Raw genomic sequence first — 13,473 nt, forward strand, 5'->3', positions numbered from 1 at the left:
CGGGCGGGCATTCTGTCAGGTTGGTGGCTCTGTATCGTTGGGCGGGCATTCTGTCAGGTTGGTGGCTCTGTATCGTTGGGCGGGCATTCTGTCAGGTTGGTGGCTCTGTATCGTTGGGCGGGCATTCTGTCAGGTTGGTGGCTCTGTATCGTTGGGCGGGCATTCTGTCAGGTTGGTGGCTCTGTATCGTTGGGCGGGCATTCTGTCAGGTTGGTGGCTCTGTATCGTTTATGATGTGCATTCTGTCAGGTTGGTGGCTCTGTATCGTTTATGATGTGCATTCTGTCAGGTTGGTGGCTCTGTATCGTTTATGATGTGCATTCTGTCAGGTTGGTGGCTCTGTATCGTTTATGATGTGCATTCTGTCAGGTCGGTGGCTCTGTATCGTTTATGATGTGCATTCTGTCAGGTTGGTGGCTCTGTATCGTTTATGATGTGCAAGGGATAAGGAGTAAACCCCTGACAGGGTGGTTCATTAGGTTGATTTCTCAAGCTTTGGGTGAATTAAAATAGTTCCCCTGCACGCCCCATCACTGGGTGGTATTCATTCTGTGAGAGGAGAGAGAGAGAGGTAGCCGGGAGGCGGACGCATGTCATGTCAATTCTGTTTTAATCCCATTCAGGATGCTTTAGCTATTGAAAACTTTAGCCTTTTGAAAAATAGCAGATCTACAAGAGAAGATCTGTAGATCTGCTATTTTTTGAGAAAATGGGGCACACAAATCTTTGAATATATATTCTTTCAGAGCGAACGTTTTTTTTGTCAAATCTTTGCTTCTGGGGGGGGGGGGGGGGGGGTCCCTGGAACAACCTATGTTCAGATGGGGGTCGGCGACCAATTACATATAATTCTGGGGGTCCTTGCCGTGAAGATGGTTGAGCACCACTGACATAGAAACATGGGTTTTTCAGAAAACTTTCATGATTTAGATTAAGACATTTTTAGAATCTGGTCTAAATGGGTTAAAACACTGCAGTTGACCTAAGTCATGGTTCTCAACCTTTTCATACCAAATACCATCCTATTCTTCTATTACATGCACAGCTAACAGATACCAAATACCATCCTATTCTTCTATTACATGCACAGCTAACAGAATTAGTTTTTGTTTTTGTTCCATTCCTAAGCCAATCATGCTGCTGCTCTGACGAAACTCAGTTTAATCAGCACAACTGATGATATTTCTAATCCGTTCTCAAATCTTCTATTAATAACGGCTAGGTGTGCTGTCATGCTCATTTCAGCACGGCTACTTTCTGGCCTTGACAGCACATACATCCAAACAGAAAAGTCCTATCTGATTGCATTAAACGATGTTAAACTCACTTTGCCACTCACGGTGCCACTCGATTTTCCACTCACTTTATGCATGCGCATACCGGCTATTACCCCAAATAATTACCCGCCCCCGCGATCATAATGTTAGGGCAAACACCCAAAGGATAGGAATAGTTAGTTTAGATCATAATGTTAGGGCAAACACCCAAAGGATAGGAATAGTTAGTTTGATCATAATGTTAGGGCAAACACCCAAAGGATAGGAATAGTTAGTTTATCATAATGTTAGGGCAAACACCCAAAGGATAGGAATAGTTAGTTTGATCATAATGTTAGGGCAAACACCCAAAGGATAGGAATAGTTAGTTTAGATCATAATGTTAGGGCAAACACCCAAAGGATAGGAATAGTTAGTTTAGATCATAATGTTAGGGCAAACACCCAAAGGATAGGAATAGTTAGTTTGATCATAATGTTAGGGCAAACACCCAAAGGATAGGAATAGTTAGTTTATCATAATGTTAGGGCAAACACCCAAAGGATAGGAATAGTTAGTTTGATCATAATGTTAGGGCAAACACCCAAAGGATAGGAATAGTTAGTTTAGATCATAATGTTAGGGCAAACACCCAAAGGATAGGAATAGTTAGTTTAGATCATAATGTTAGGGCAAACACCCAAAGGATAGGAATAGTTAGTTTAGATCATAATGTTAGGGCAAACACCCAAAGGATAGGAATAGTTAGTTTGTAGGGATGTGCCGATGAGACATTTTGGCCAATATCGTTATCCGATATAATTAATTGCTGTTATGGCCGATAACCGATATTACCGATGTCGATATGATCTCATTCTGTATTACAAAATTATAATAATTTTGTCCGTTCTGAAAAATACATGGGTAACAGGGTGTCTGCACTAGGGGTGGGACGATATGGGTTCCTCACGATACTATATATATCGCGATATTAGGCCCTCGATAACGATAATATCACGATATTCGATATATTGCGATATTTGCGATATATCGATATATTGTATGAAATTTCATCAACGATATATCATGATATCTGCAGCTACAAAATACTTGGAACTGAAAAACGCTATTTCCGTGCTCGGACACAGGGAGGGACACACACATAGCTGTCTACACTAAATTAATACTCAATAAACTCCCCCTTTGCCTCATACCCTCATCATAATACCGCATTCTGCATTTTGTATTCCCACAAAGCTGTTTGGACAAATCACCATCCAGTAATTCAGTACTTCTGGTTGCTGTGGAATCTGAGAGTGGGATTTGCTTTATTTTAGCTATAATTTCCTCCTTTTCTAAACATGTTGTTCATCACTTCATTATGAACAACATTTCAAATTATTTTTTTTTATATCGATATTTTAATAATCAATATCGATTATTTATCGCGGGAGGACGTATCGATATATATCGCCATAACGATATTTCAGCACACCCCTAGTCTGCAGGCTTAGGCAAGTCAGATTTAACTTTATACCTTTATATTTAATATTGTGAGCTTGTAGATCTGTTCAAGCTGTTACTTTGGGCTTGTTTATCTGTAAAGACAGACCGATTAATCGGACCGATTCATTCATCGGTCTGATTGATTAATCAAACCGATGACGATTAATCTAAAAACAACTAGAATAGGCAGATTAATCTCTATCTATTTTATTAGTTCTATTAGTTTGGTATATCCATCTTCTGTTCCGACTAAACTAGTAGTTCTACTCGATTCAGCATTTTAAATGGGGATTGGAGGAACCAAAACAAAGCGACGCCGAACACTTCAACTTTGTTTATTCATTTATTTCCAATATCCATCCGTGGCCTAGACCGGATCAAACAGGCCAGTTTGGAACGAATACCAGGCTTACTGCACAGCATACAGATAGGAAATAGAAGTGATTCGTTCTAGTTTTTGATCCATGTCTGTGTCATAAGATTTTATGAATTAAAGTGGTGTTGGAAACATTGCATAAGCCCGGGAAGGAAATGACTAAAGCCTGTCACGCTCCATCAGAAACATGGGCGAGATTGAAGCAACTGAGAAGTGACAACGCTACTCTCCTAAAGCACGGCGGTCTGGCCGGGAGGCGGACACGCATGTCAAGTTCATTTTATTTATTTCACACATTAACTGCCAGTAGGGCTGTAACGATAGAGTAGCTGTATCGAAAAATATCGATTTTAATTACAATAATCAAAAGTATATCGATAATTCGATAGGTTGTGGAATGCATTGCCGACACAGCTAAGGCTAGCACCTTCCGTGCCTGTATTTAAATCTCATTTGAAGACATATACCTCTACACCAAATGTTTTTTTATAATTTGTTATTTACTTGACTGTACATATTTAAATATTGATGTATTTCCTGTATTTTTACTGTATTTGATTTTTGTTTTTTGACTTCATTGCTGTTTTTTGACCCTGCTGTGTGTAGCACTTTGGAACATTGTTTTAAAAGGTGCTACAGTATATAAATAAAATTCATTATCATTAAACGGCAACATATCGTTTTACTTTGTATCGTATCGTTTTGAAGTGGAAATAATCGTTTTTTTCTCAATACTAAGAATTGTATTGTATTGGATTTTAAGAAGAAAAAATGAAAAGAGGGGTTTCATTACTTTTCCATTCCATATAGAGCTTACACTTGTTCTATGGTTAAATGTGTCCATTCTCTGTGTTCATGTCAAGGCGTGTGTTTAAATGTGTGCATTCTCTGTGTTCATGTCAAGGCGTGTGTTTAAATGTGTGCATTCTCTGTGTTCATGTCAAGGCGTGGGTTTGTCCATAATGTGTGCATTCTCTGTGTTCATGTCAAGGCGTGGGTTTGTCCATATGATAAATGTGTGCATTCTCTGTGTTCATGTCAAGGCGTGGGTTTGTCCATATGATAAATGTGTGCATTCTCTGTGTTCATGTCAAGGCGTGGGTTTGTCCATATGATAAATGTGTGCATTCTCTGTGTTCATGTCAAGGCGTGGGTTTGTCCATATTGTCCATAATGTGTGCATTCTCTGTGTTCATGTCAAGGCGTGGGTTTGTCCATATTGTCCATAATGTGTGCATTCTCTGTGTTCATGTCAAGGCGTGGGTTTGTCCATAATGTGTGCATTCTCTGTGTTCATGTCAAGGCGTGGGTTTGTCCATAATGTGTGCATTCTCTGTGTTCATGTCAAGGCGTGGGTTTGTCCATAATGTGTGCATTCTCTGTGTTCATGTCAAGGCGTGGGTTTGTCCATATGCGTTCAAATACAATGTCCATCTATTTGTCAGATAATAATAATAATAAATAATACATTTACTTATTTATAGTTAGTTAGTAATAGATGTTTACCCTTAACCCATTTAGGCCTGATGTCGAAATTAAAAAAAAATAATAATAATCTGAAAAACCTCAATATTTCATGTCAAGGACCCCAAAAATTGCCGCCGACCCCCCATCTGAAAATATGTTGTTCCATGGACCCCCCAGAAGCAAAGATTTGAGTTAAAAACTGAAACTCTGAAAGAATATATATTCAAAGATGTGAGGCACATTTTCACGATTTTCCTAAAATAGCAGATCTACAAGTTCATAGCGCGGCACCGAGTGCCGCCCTATGAACTTGTAGATCTGCTATTTTTCAGTAGCCAATGCTTAAAACACCAAAAGGGGTTCCCGCCCAAAATGGGTTAAAAAACCTCCATTATCCCCAAGTTTCACACACATTGAATTTATGTGCTAAATAGTTACTGTATCGATTTCAAATCATTGAATCGTATCGTATCGCCATAATGAACCAATATCGTCCATGTATCGTCGTATCGTCAATGATGTGTCATGTCACCCCTAACTGTTACAATGTATCGTTTCACCCCTAACTGCCAGGTATTTAGTAACTAGACGTTACAATGTATCGTTTCACCCCTAACTGCCAGGTATTTAGTAACTAGACGTTACAATGTATCGTTTCACCCCTAACTGACAGGTATTTAGTAACTAGACATTACAATGTATCGTTTCACCCCTAACTGACAGGTATTTAGTAACTAGACATTACAATGTATCGTTTCACCCCTAACTGTTACAATGTATCGTTTCACCCCTAACTGACAGGTATTTAGTAACTAGACGTTACAATGTATCGTTTCACCCCTAACTGCTGTTACAATGTATCGTTTCACCCCTAACTGCCAGGTATTTAGTAACTAGACGTTACAATGTATCGTTTCACCCCTAACTGACAGGTATTTAGTAACGAGGCGCCTTTTGGACGAGCTGTAGTCCATAAAAGTGAAGAGTTAGCAACTGAGTAGCAATTTATCACATTTCATTTAAATATGCAATATGTGATTAATTTAGATTTTCTGACCACGTCTACTCTACCTTTCCAGATGTGACTCGCATGACCTTGGAATCAACCAATCAGGGCCCACTTACCATCGGTGACCTCGAGCTTGGCCCAATCAGGAGAGCTGTGTTGACCTCTGACCCACACACTGACCAATCACTTTCACCTTCTCTCATAGAGGACACGCCCAGGGAAGCACAGGTGAGACAACGCGCGTGCGCACACACACACGCACTCACACACAATCTATTTTCCACGCCCAGTTGCGTTTGTTATTTCGTTTCCATGTGACGTCATGCATATTGTCGCTCCAGACCGACAGTTTTCCAAAGTTGCTAATCGAAAGCTAATCATTTCCCACTTACTATCTCTTTGTAGTCAATCGCAGTAATGGCGTGTTCCATTACTTCACGAGCCGAGTCGTAGATCTGCTATTAATTAAACGAGCCGAGTCGTTTAATTAATTTGATATCGCAAGAGAGCACATTTCTCAGCACCAACCAGTGCTGAGATTACTAGATTAGGATACAATAATTTATATTAAAACTATACATTCGACGTTCAATAGGTTCGAATGAGTCGAACGCACATGGTGTTTTAAAAGGAATATTAACGAAATGTTTGGCCAATTCTTGTGTGCGTGTGTGTGTGCGCGTGTGTGTGTGTGTGTGTGTGTGTGTGTGTGTGTGTGTGTGTGTGTGTGTGTGTGTGTGTGTGTGTGTGTGTGTGTGTGTGTGTGTGTGTGTGTGTGTGTGTGTGTGTGTGTGTGTGTGTGTGTGTGTGTGTGTGTGTGTCAGATGAGCAGGCCAGGCGATTTGTAACATACATTTGAACTGACACTACTGTAGCTAAATTTGGGTGTTACTCATCTCTCCTCTCCCAACAGGCAATCAGACCAGCTGCTATCATGGTCAGACAGTATGAGGAGAGACACACTCCAGGTACTAGGAACACAACACACACACACACAGCTAAGTTGTTCTAACTACCTATCGTGTCTTCAGGCTCACGTCAGAAGCATTTAACTTGACATTGAATTGCTCTGCTGACCTCAGTAACCCCATCTGACCTGAACATGGACTCACGCTAACACTTAGCAACCCAATCTGACCTCAACATGGACTCATGCTAACACTTAGCAGCCTGAACTGACCTCAACATGGACTCACGCTAACACTTAGCAACCTGAACTGACCTCAACATGGACTCATGCTAACACTTAGCAACCTGAACTGACCTCAACATGGACTCATGCTAACACTTAGCCACCTAAACTGACCTCAACATGGACTCACGCTAACACTTAGCAACCTGAACTGACCTCAACATGGACTCATGCTAACACTTAGCAACCTGAACTGACCTCAACATGGACTCACGCTAACACTTAGCAACCTGAACTGACCTCAACATGGACTCATGCTAACACTTAGCAACCTGAACTGACCTCAACATGGACTCATGCTAACACTTAGCCACCTGAACTGACCTCAACATGGACTCACGCTAACACTTAGCAACCTGAACTGACCTCAACATGGACTCATGCTAACACTTAGAAACCTGAACTGACCTCAACATGGACTCATGCTAACACTTAGCCACCTGAACTGACCTCAACATGGACTCACGCTAACACTTATCAGCCTGAACTGACCTCAACATGGACTCATGCTAACACTTAGCCACCTGAACTGACCTCAACATGGACTCATGCTAACACTTAGCAACCTGAACTGACCTCAACATGGACTCATGCTAACACTTAGCAACCTGAACTGACCTCAACATGGACTCATGCTAACACTTAGCCACCTGAACTGACCTCAACATGGACTCATGCTAACACTTAGCCACCTGAACTGACCTCAACATGGACTCACGCTAACACTTAGCAACCTGAACTGACCTCAACATGGACTCACGCTAACACTTAGCAACCTGAACTGACCTCAACATGGACTCATGCTAACACTTAGCCACCTGAACTGACCTCAACATGGACTCACGCTAACACTTAGCAACCTGAACTGACCTCAACATGGACTCATGCTAACACTTAGCAACCTGAACTGACCTCAACATGGACTCATGCTAACACTTAGCCACCTGAACTGACCTCAACATGGACTCATGCTAACACTTAGCAACCTGAACTGACCTCAACATGGACTCATGCTAACACTTATCAGCCTGAACTGACCTCAACATGGACTCATGCTAACACTTAGCAACCTGAACTGACCTCAACATGGACTCATGCTAACACTTAGCCACCTGAACTGACCTCAACATGGACTCACGCTAACACTTAGCAACCTGAACTGACCTCAACATGGACTCACGCTAACACTTAGCAACCTGAACTGACCTCAACATGGACTCATGCTAACACTTAGCCACCTGAACTGACCTCAACATGGACTCACGCTAACACTTAGCAACCTGAACTGACCTCAACATGGACTCATGCTAACACTTAGAAACCTGAACTGACCTCAACATGGACTCATGCTAACACTTAGCCACCTGAACTGACCTCAACATGGACTCACGCTAACACTTATCAGCCTGAACTGACCTCAACATGGACTCATGCTAACACTTAGCCACCTGAACTGACCTCAACATGGACTCATGCTAACACTTAGCAACCTGAACTGACCTCAACATGGACTCACGCTAACACTTAGCAACCTGAACTGACCTCAACATGGACTCATGCTAACACTTAGCAACCTGAACTGACCTCAACATGGACTCATGCTAACACTTAGCCACCTGAACTGACCTCAACATGGACTCACGCTAACACTTAGCAACCTGAACTGACCTCAACATGGACTCATGCTAACACTTAGAAACCTGAACTGACCTCAACATGGACTCATGCTAACACTTAGCCACCTGAACTGACCTCAACATGGACTCACGCTAACACTTATCAGCCTGAACTGACCTCAACATGGACTCATGCTAACACTTAGCCACCTGAACTGACCTCAACATGGACTCATGCTAACACTTAGCAACCTGAACTGACCTCAACATGGACTCATGCTAACACTTATCAGCCTGAACTGACCTCAACATGGACTCATGCTAACACTTAGCAACCTGAACTGACCTCAACATGGACTCATGCTAACACTTAGCCACCTGAACTGACCTCAACATGGACTCACGCTAACACTTAGCAACCTGAACTGACCTCAACATGGACTCACGCTAACACTTAGCAACCTGAACTGACCTCAACATGGACTCATGCTAACACTTAGCCACCTGAACTGACCTCAACATGGACTCACGCTAACACTTAGCAACCTGAACTGACCTCAACATGGACTCATGCTAACACTTAGAAACCTGAACTGACCTCAACATGGACTCATGCTAACACTTAGCCACCTGAACTGACCTCAACATGGACTCACGCTAACACTTATCAGCCTGAACTGACCTCAACATGGACTCATGCTAACACTTAGCCACCTGAACTGACCTCAACATGGACTCATGCTAACACTTAGCAACCTGAACTGACCTCAACATGGACTCACGCTAACACTTAGCAACCTGAACTGACCTCAACATGGACTCATGCTAACACTTAGCAACCTGAACTGACCTCAACATGGACTCATGCTAACACTTAGCCACCTGAACTGACCTCAACATGGACTCACGCTAACACTTAGCAACCTGAACTGACCTCAACATGGACTCATGCTAACACTTAGAAACCTGAACTGACCTCAACATGGACTCATGCTAACACTTAGCCACCTGAACTGACCTCAACATGGACTCACGCTAACACTTATCAGCCTGAACTGACCTCAACATGGACTCATGCTAACACTTAGCCACCTGAACTGACCTCAACATGGACTCATGCTAACACTTAGCAACCTGAACTGACCTCAACATGGACTCATGCTAACACTTAGCCACCTGAACTGACCTCAACATGGACTCATGCTAACACTTAGCCACCTGAACTGACCTCAACATGGACTCACGCTAACACTTAGCAACCTGAACTGACCTCAACATGGACTCACGCTAACACTTAGCAACCTGAACTGACCTCAACATGGACTCATGCTAACACTTAGCCACCTGAACTGACCTCAACATGGACTCACGCTAACACTTAGCAACCTGAACTGACCTCAACATGGACTCATGCTAACACTTAGAAACCTGAACTGACCTCAACATGGACTCATGCTAACACTTAGCCACCTGAACTGACCTCAACATGGACTCACGCTAACACTTATCAGCCTGAACTGACCTCAACATGGACTCATGCTAACACTTAGCAACCTGAACTGACCTCAACATGGACTCATGCTAACACTTAGCAACCTGAACTGACCTCAACATGGACTCATGCTAACACTTAGAAACCTGAACTGACCTCAACATGGACTCACGCTAACACTTAGCAACCTGAACTGACCTCAACATGGACTCATGCTAACACTTAGCAACCTGAACTGACCTCAACATGGACTCATGCTAACACTTAGCAACCTGAACTGACCTCAACATGGACTCATGCTAACACTTAGCAACCTGAACTGACCTCAACATGGACTCATGCTAACACTTAGCAACCTGAACTGACCTCAACATGGACTCATGCTAACACTTAGCAACCTGAACTGACCTCAACATGGACTCATGCTAACACTTAGCAACCTGAACTGACCTCAACATGGACTCATGCTAACACTTAGCAACCTGAACTGACCTCAACATGGACTCATGCTAACACTTAGCAACCTGAACTGACCTCAACATGGACTCATGCTAACACTTAGCAACCTGAACTGACCTCAACATGGACTCATGCTAACACTTAGCCACCTGAACTGACCTCAACATGGACTCACGCTAACACTTAGCAACCTGAACTGACCTCAACATGGACTCATGCTAACACTTAGCAACCTGAACTGACCTCAACATGGACTCATGCTAACACTTAGCCACCTAAACTGACCTCAACATGGACTCACGCTAACACTTAGCAACCTGAACTGACCTCAACATGGACTCATGCTAACACTTAGCAACCTGAACTGACCTCAACATGGACTCACGCTAACACTTAGCAACCTGAACTGACCTCAACATGGACTCATGCTAACACTTAGCAACCTGAACTGACCTCAACATGGACTCATGCTAACACTTAGCCACCTGAACTGACCTCAACATGGACTCACGCTAACACTTAGCAACCTGAACTGACCTCAACATGGACTCATGCTAACACTTAGAAACCTGAACTGACCTCAACATGGACTCATGCTAACACTTAGCCACCTGAACTGACCTCAACATGGACTCACGCTAACACTTATCAGCCTGAACTGACCTCAACATGGACTCATGCTAACACTTAGCCACCTGAACTGACCTCAACATGGACTCATGCTAACACTTAGCAACCTGAACTGACCTCAACATGGACTCATGCTAACACTTAGCAACCTGAACTGACCTCAACATGGACTCATGCTAACACTTAGCCACCTGAACTGACCTCAACATGGACTCACGCTAACACTTAGCAACCTGAACTGACCTCAACATGGACTCATGCTAACACTTAGAAACCTGAACTGACCTCAACATGGACTCATGCTAACACTTAGCCACCTGAACTGACCTCAACATGGACTCACGCTAACACTTATCAGCCTGAACTGACCTCAACATGGACTCATGCTAACACTTAGCCACCTGAACTGACCTCAACATGGACTCATGCTAACACTTAGCAACCTGAACTGACCTCAACATGGACTCATGCTAACACTTAGAAACCTGAACTGACCTCAACATGGACTCACGCTAACACTTAGCAACCTGAACTGACCTCAACATGGACTCATGCTAACACTTAGCAACCTGAACTGACCTCAACATGGACTCATGCTAACACTTAGCAACCTGAACTGACCTCAACATGGACTCATGCTAACACTTAGAAACCTGAACTGACCTCAACATGGACTCACGCTAACACTTAGCAACCTGAACTGACCTCAACATGGACTCATGCTAACACTTAGCAACCTGAACTGACCTCAACATGGACTCACGCTAACACTTAGCAACCTGAACTGACCTCAACATGGACAGGGGTCCTTGAGGGAGTTCCAGGGGGTCCCCAGCTAAAGGATAGTTTGGAACCAAATGGACAATCATGGGTCTGTAACTCTGAGAGTGTACAAATGGACCCACTCTCAGAGTTCAATTAACAGTGATTTTACAATATACATTTGGGTCTCAGAGATAGAAATGCCATTAAAGGTGTAGTGAAATGGCTTTTTGGGCGTTTTATTTTGAAGTTTCATGCCTCAGACGACAGGATCTTAGTTTCTGAACCAATCAGAGTGTCGCATCCCTCCAGGCTATGGGGACGTCACGTAGGTCCGTCGCATGCACGACCACATGCACGCACATGCACAGTGGTTTGTTTACAAGTGACAGAGAGACCTGCAGCTAAGCCAGGGGGTTATACATATTTTAGGGTGATGATTAAGTTCAAAATGAGTAACACACTGTCTGGATGTCATCTTGAATTAAAAACGGAGGATTTCTGTAATCAGTAGCAGCTGTGTTCGGACGGATGCGCAGGAACAGGACTCAAACGGGTGAGCTTCATATTTATTCGCTTTTATTGATGTGTATCTCTACACGTCATCACGCAGCACGTTTTCGTTTTAACCCATTTAGGTCCTGACACCGAAATAAAAAAAAACGTTCGCTCTGAAAGAATATATACCTATTCAAAGATTTGTGCCGCATTTGTACGATTTTTCAAAAATAGCAGACCTGGCGCTATGAGCTTGTAGATCTGCTATTTTTCAATAGCTAAATTATAACATAATGTTTAAAACACCAAAAGGGGTTCCCGCCCAGAATGGGTTAAGGAAGTGATTACATTTTTATTTTGATGGACTTTTGATATAAAAACACACACAAATGAGAATTTTCCCATTTCTTTCCCCATAACTAGTCACTTGCATTAAAAACTGTGTGCATGTCACGGAATGTATGCAAGCTGATGGTAGGGCTGTCCGGGGCGCTGCCCTGGGGTGAGCTGATGGTAGGGCTGACCGGGGCGCTGCCCTGGGGTGAGCTGATGGTAGGGCTGTCCGGGTGCTGCCCTGGGGTGAGCTGATGGTAGGGCTGTCCGGGGTGCTGCCCTGGGGTGAGCTGATGGTAGGGCTGTCCGGGGCGCTGCCCTGGTGTGAGCTGATGGTAGGGTAGGGCTGTCCGGGGCGCTGCCCTGGGGTGAGCTGATGGTAGGGCTGACCGGGTGCTGCCCTAGGGTGAGCTGATGGTAGGGCTGTCCGGGGCGCTGCCCTAGGGTGAGCTGATGGTTGGGCTGCCCTGGGGTGAGCTGATGGTAGGGCTGACCAGGGCGCTGCCCTGGGGTGAGCTGATGGTTGGGCTGTCCGGGGCACTGCCCTGGGGTGAGCTGATGGTAGGGCTGTCCGGGGTGCTGCCCTGGGGTGAGCTGATGGTAGGGCTGTCCGGGGCGCTGCCCTGGTGTGAGCTGATGGTAGGGTAGGGCTGTCCGGGGCGCTGCCCTGGGGTGAGCTGATGGTAGGGCTGACCGGGTGCTGCCCTAGGGTGAGCTGATGGTAGGGCTGTCCGGGGCGCTGCCCTAGGGTGAGCTGATGGTTGGGCTGCCCTGGGGTGAGCTGATGGTAGGGCTGTCCGGGGCGCTGCCCTGGGGTGAGCTGATGGTAGGGCTGACCGGGGCGCTGCCCTGGGGTGAGCTGATGGTAGGGCTGTCC

General features: G+C 44.2%; 1 protein-coding gene across 1 annotated transcript in view; it reads left to right on the plus strand.

The window, feature by feature from the left end:
* The window catches only part of kiaa0586 (KIAA0586 ortholog), a 123,706-nt gene that overhangs the window by 90,985 nt on the left and 19,248 nt on the right, over positions 1-13,473 (plus strand). The window contains exons 31-32 of the mRNA XM_079528467.1: positions 5,685-5,842; positions 6,528-6,582. Coding sequence (XP_079384593.1) covers positions 5,685-5,842; positions 6,528-6,582 — 213 coding nt within the window. The remainder of the gene's footprint in view (positions 1-5,684; positions 5,843-6,527; positions 6,583-13,473) is intronic.

Source organism: Electrona antarctica (assembly GCF_951216825.1).
Source record: "Electrona antarctica genome assembly, chromosome: 18".
NCBI classification, from domain to species: Eukaryota; Metazoa; Chordata; class Actinopteri; order Myctophiformes; family Myctophidae; genus Electrona; species Electrona antarctica.